This window comes from Fukomys damarensis, unplaced genomic scaffold, assembly GCF_012274545.1.
Source record: "Fukomys damarensis isolate Sample0158 unplaced genomic scaffold, DMR_v1.0_HiC HiC_scaffold_38, whole genome shotgun sequence".
NCBI lineage: Eukaryota > Metazoa > Chordata > Mammalia > Rodentia > Bathyergidae > Fukomys > Fukomys damarensis.
Window position 1 is genome coordinate 47,226,530 of NW_022900950.1, and position 6,000 is coordinate 47,232,529.

General features: G+C 36.6%; 1 protein-coding gene across 9 annotated transcripts in view; it reads left to right on the forward strand.

The window, feature by feature from the left end:
- Positions 1–6,000, forward strand: part of Rcbtb1 (RCC1 and BTB domain containing protein 1) — a 51,634-nt gene that overhangs the window by 40,138 nt on the left and 5,496 nt on the right. For all 9 annotated transcript variants that reach the window (XM_010636967.3, XM_033759990.1, XM_010636968.3 and 6 more), the window contains 3 exons: positions 959–1,085; positions 2,878–3,029; positions 3,829–3,959. In XM_010636967.3, the coding sequence (XP_010635269.1) occupies positions 959–1,085; positions 2,878–3,029; positions 3,829–3,959 (410 nt within the window). The remainder of the gene's footprint in view (positions 1–958; positions 1,086–2,877; positions 3,030–3,828; positions 3,960–6,000) is intronic.

Consider the following 6,000-nt stretch of genomic DNA (forward strand, 5'->3'; position numbering starts at 1 on the left):
GTTCCATGCTCATTTGTTAAGTTCTATCCTAGGTTTTATTTAGCCCACGTCCCTCCCCTAAGAGTTGCCTTGGTGACACCAAGTACCAAGCAACACATTTTTCTATGCTTGAACAGTTAAGCTCTTTGGTTAAGTCATCATTTTCAGTTCCTGGGAAGTTAAAACTCATCTCTTATGTCCCTAGCAGCTTTGTTCAGTGCCCAATAAGGACCTCTGGAATTTATTTCCCTATTAGTCACCTGCTTTTTACCTTCTCTCATACAAGAACATATAAAGGAATTTGTTACATGATTTGTACAGGTGTTAGAAACTACTTACATATTCCAGGTCATGTAATTGCTTGTTCTTGTAAAGCTGTCTATTCTAAACTATGTATACTAAGTAAATTCGTTCTCTTTCTAGATAATTTATAGAAGGATTATTGCTTGTGTATTGTTTTTTAGGATTAAAACGGATGCTTAGCTTTGAGATGCTAGGGAAAATTTGCCCTACTTAGGAATCTGACCACTTAGCATTCTCACTTGGTGTTAGGTTTTTTTCTTGGGCCTGCTTGATTTGAATGTGTTGGTCCCTTGAAACTAACCCAAATCAGAGCAGAGGTGTTCTTAATGTTTCAGTCAAGAAAAATTGACATGTCCTTAGTCTTAGAAGAGAACACTCAAATTTTGACTGATTGTTGATGGATTACCTGTAATTATTAGACACCTCTGTTTTTCTTGTTTAAGCATGCAAGATTCATTTGGCTTTTCTAAATACTTGTTCGGTTGGTAGTTTGTTGTTGTTGGTAGTTTCAATATGGAAGGTACTTATTTTGTGAAATTGACTTGTCAAGGTATGAGCTCTTGGAAAATACCTTAGGTAGAATTACTCACCATGCTGTTCTGGTCTCTTGGAAATCTTCCATATCTTTCTCTGTCTCCTTAGCATTCTGTACTAATACTGTGTCTGCTCCCTTCAGAGCATGAAGACTTTTTAACAGTTGCAGAGTCACTGAAGAAAGAATTTGATAGTCCCGAAACTGCTGATCTGAAGTTTCGAATTGATGGGAAATACATTCATGTCCATAAAGCTGTTTTGAAAATCAGGTATTTTTATATGAGTTCACTGTAGATCTCCAGCACTGGGTGGGTGGAGGTGCAAAATACAAAAGATTGTCAGTGAATGTCAGTATGTGTCCTCTTTTACTATTAAAGATTCATTTTTCTCAAGCAGAAAGCTCATAGTTGGGAATGCTAGGCTTTTAACCGTCAGGGTTCTCTAATTTTCAACTAAAGGAAAGTTCTTTAGATATAATAAATGGCAAGAGGGCTGGGGATTTAGCTCAGTGGTTCCGCTGCCTGCCTCACAAGCACAAGGACCCGAGTTCGAGCCCAGTACCAAAAAAAAAAAAAAAATTTGGCAACAGTTCCTTGTGTAAATGTGAAGGAATAATTATTTGGACTGTTGCTCACTGAAGTTGCTATTGTGAGAAATAGGAACATAAAAATCAGTCCATTAATCTGGATGTTTTGAAATCTTAAAAATTTAGTTAAAGCCTACTTTGCAAATAATACTTTTTAAGGAAACCAAAGCTATCTGTCATTTATTACCTAAGGTAGTATCTGAATTACAGTAGTATTTGTTGAGAAGACGAACTGGAAATGTTTCTCTGTGACCCTGTAGTCAGCTGGTCTGTTTCTTGTGTGACACATTATGTACAATATTCCTTAGACAACTTTTTTCTTAACTTCTGAGATGGAATAATTATATAACTGGAATATCTTGAATGGAGTTTGAAAATATGTGTCTCTTTGTGTTCATTTTGAATGACTATGAAAAGATAATTTTAAAATACATTCTATTTCTAAAAGTATGTCATATTTTAAGGAAATTAGTATTCAGCAATCTTTTTCTTACATAACTGAACTTATGTAAGTGTAGTACAAAAAGGCCCACTTGGATTTTCTTGAGAGAAAGATTGTCCTTGTAAATGTGTGTGGTTTTTTTGTTTGTTTGTTTGTTTCTGGTATTGGGGATTGAACTCAGGGCCTTGCACTTGCAAGGCAGGCAGCGGAACCACTGAGCTAAATCCCCGGCCCATGAAATCCCTGGCCCATGAATGTGTTTTATAAAGAAGTTTCTGACAGGCCTGGGAGGAGAGGAAAGGGAGCAGGCCAGTTTAAGAAATAGGTGAGAGTGGACCAGGGATTTAGCTCAATGGTTCTGCCACCTGCCTCTCAAGTGCAAGGTCCTGAGTTAGATAGGTGAGAGTGATGGCTGCTTCAGAGATGAGTTAGAAAGGAAGGGAAATCATCTTGTCAGATAACACAACATATTCAGCTTAATACACTCTATTTGACACTTAGACCAGTTTTAAAAATAGATTGATTATATAAACAAAAACAAATTATTTCAGTGAATTAATATATAGTCAACAATTTCAATGCTCCCTTCTGAATTTTTCAAATTTCATTGTTTTTGTTGCTGCTGCTTTTGTTTTTGTTTTGTGGTCCTACAGGTTAAACCAAGGTTCAGGGTCTTATGCATGCTAGGAAAATGTCCTATCACTGAACCATATCCCCAGTCCTAATTTTGTTATTTAAAATGCAATTCTGGTACCTTTTTTTTAAGTCACCTTAATCAGAATGGGAACTGTCAAATGGAAATTGTTGTGCTGTTGAAGTGCTAGGTGCATCTGGGTAGAATGTGTAATTCTTAATATTTATTAGGAGATACCAGAAATGAAAGGGTATAAGCCCTTGCAGAAGGGAAGTTTTATGGTAACAAGTCAGAATCCCATTCTGTGTAGGCCCAAATACAGTAGTTAAGGAATACCTGTATTATCTGTTTATCTGACTTTGTCACCTTTGTTAGGTAACATTTGCTTTTCTCTTTCAGGTGTGAACACTTTCGATCCATGTTCCAGTCTTACTGGAATGAGGACATGAAAGAGGTGATAGAAATAGACCAGTTTTCTTACCCTGTGTATCGTGCCTTTCTCCAGTACCTCTATACAGACACAGTGGATCTGCCACCTGAAGATGCTATAGGTACCTTAGTTCTGTTGGACTCTCCAGGCCATGTGGTCAAGAATGTATCTCCTTAAAAAAAAAAAAAAAGAATCTCCTCATGTTCTTAGGGTAGTGAAATGTAAAAAATTTCAAATATTTTGGCTTTTATATTGTTTTTAAAAGTAAATGTCTACAGGCTGCGGATTTAGCTCAGTGACACTGTACCTGCCTCTCAAGTGCAAGGTCCTCAGTTCAATCCCTGGTACAAAATTAAAAGTAAATGTCTATAAAAATAGTGCTGTATTAAGGCCAGAGATTTAGCTCAGTGGTGCTGTGCCTACCTTGCAAGTGCAAGGTCTTGAGTTCAATCCTCAGTACCCCCACAAAATAATACAGTATTGTGTAGTTATTGTGGTTAATAATTATGGAGAAAAGTTTATGACTGTAGACTTTTTTTTTGGTACTGGGAATCAAACTCAGGAACTTCCGCTTGCCAGGTAAACACTGTGCTTCTAGCTACATTCCTGGTCCTTATTTTAATTTTTTATATAATAAGGTATGCTACTACTGGATTTAGCATTTTGGAAACAAAGTGAAGGAGGAAATTTTCTTTTTTTTGACCTTTGTACTATTGAAGAAATTCTATAAAATAATATGTTTTTGGAGGTGAGAAATATAGGGAACAAAAAAGTATATTTATTCAAAATCAAATATTACTTGCTGAGAAACTTCTGCTGACTTATATATATAACTGTTCACCAAGATGAAGTTTGTTTATTTATAAATTATGAGAAGTTATTGTTAACTGGATTAAAACTTCCATACTTCTTACTTTCAGGTCTTTTGGATTTGGCGACATCTTACTGTGAAAACAGACTGAAAAAACTTTGTCAGCACGTTATCAAGCGCGGAATTACTGTGGAGAATGCATTTTCATTATTCTCTGCTGCAGTCAGATATGATGCAGAGGTAACCTAAAACAGCAACAGCAAATTCAAACCACCCACTCTGTGCTCTTGTCTTTCTCTCATATAACACAGAAGTTGACAAGCAACTCTGTTTTAGGGTTCAGTAAATCAGTTAATCTTTAGAACAAGAAATCTAACCTTTCTTGTATCCTCTGTTCACTTTTTCAAGTTGATTGTTCCTCTACTTCCCTTTTTAACTAAGATAAGGACCTACTTGTCAGAGGGTGGACCATGAAGTGTCTCATCCAACTGGACTGATGAATGTTTGCTTTAGTTCCTAGTCTTTCTCATTGTCACTGTGGTTACCAAGACCTGCTTTGCTATCTCCCAACTCTACCCTGTCAGAAGCACAGGAGACTATCTGATTTACATCTGTGTGCACTCTGGAATTTTATCACTGTCTGATTATAACTTACAGTTACTCTTGTGTAAAGAGCTTCCTGTTAACTCCTTTTTGTTTCTTGCACTGGATTGAGTTTTGAGGTTCTCAGATCTATAGGATCTATGAATTAATGAGATTTGGGGAGTCTGAAAATTATGGAGGTGTGTTCTCTTGAAGTTAAGAAGCAAATTATCAGAGTATAAGCTCCTCTTGAGCAGGAACTGGACCTTATTCATCTTCAACCTGCAGTGTCTGGGATATGTTAGGCACCTGATGGTAAATGTTTGTTCAACTCAGTGAAGACAGTATCACCTATAGGGTGGAGTAAGGATTATTCGTGAGCTGATTACTGGTATGGTTGATTTTACAAATTCATAAACAATAAAAGGTAAGATTCAATCCCCAGTACCAAAAAAAAAAAACAACAAAAGAATAAAAAGTAAGAAAGTTCAAGACATCTAGCTAAGGTGTGCATGTTAAATGATACAATTAGCCCTATGGTAGGTATTTCATCATCTTTGACAAAGTAGAATACCTGGGGGCCGGGGATCTAGCTCAGCGGTTTGGTGGCCTGCCTTGCAAGTGCAAGGACCCAAGTTCAATTCCTGGTACCAAAAAACAAAAACAAAAAAAAACACAAACCAAAGTAGAATACCTGGTATTGGAATTTACCATAGCACTGCACTGTGGCCTTTGAGGTATTACAGAGGACAAACTTTCTATCTGTCACACTTAAGGACTTAAGGATTAAGTTGACTATTATGTTTTGTATTTTTGAAATAGCTCTATTTTTATTTGAGGTTATATTATGACTATAAATATTTGATAAGATCAAATATAGCTGACTGTGCAACCTGACAACAGATGGAAGATGATCAGAGTAAATTGTTTCCAATAGGAACTTGGAGGTATAGTTTTTTTCTTATCCTTCCTTTGACACTTTAGAAATGCAGTTTTTTTTAGATTTCATTTCCATCCAAGGATGCCATTTTAAACTGGGTCGATGCCTTTTCTCTTCATTTGGTGATCAATTCTAGAACCTTCCCTGTGCCTTTGTACACTCCTGTGTTCACCAACTTTCATACCCTGGACTTAGGACCTTGCTCAGTCACACCAGTCAGAACAACCTGGGTAGTAGCAAACCTTTCAACCCTACTTGCTGCAAATTTCTTCCTTACCATCAGCTAAAATTTACTCTAGAAAATTTACAGGAAAAGCCTTACGCCAATTTGCTCATAACAGCTGATTCTTTCCTTTGCTAGTGTTTATTTTTCTTATCCTAAGTATTAACACATTAAAAATTATTACTCTATAGAGATTACAGATGCATGTGTATGGCTCCCGGAGCATGTCACAGTGTGGGCATAGAGCCAGCACTCAAAAACACACATGGAGCTGGGAATTTAGCTAAGTGGCACTTCACCTGCGGGGAGCAAGAGCAAGGTCCTGAGTTCGATCCCCAGTACAAAAAACAAAACAAAACAAAAAACAACACATGTTGAATTAGGCTGGAATGTAGAGCAGTGGTAGAGTACTTGGCTAGCATGTATGAAGACCTTGGGCTTCAATCCCCAGTACTACAAAAAACAAAACAAAAAAGCCCCATATATATGTTTTGCCTTTTTTTTTTTTTTTTTTTTTTTTTTTTTTTTTTTTTTTC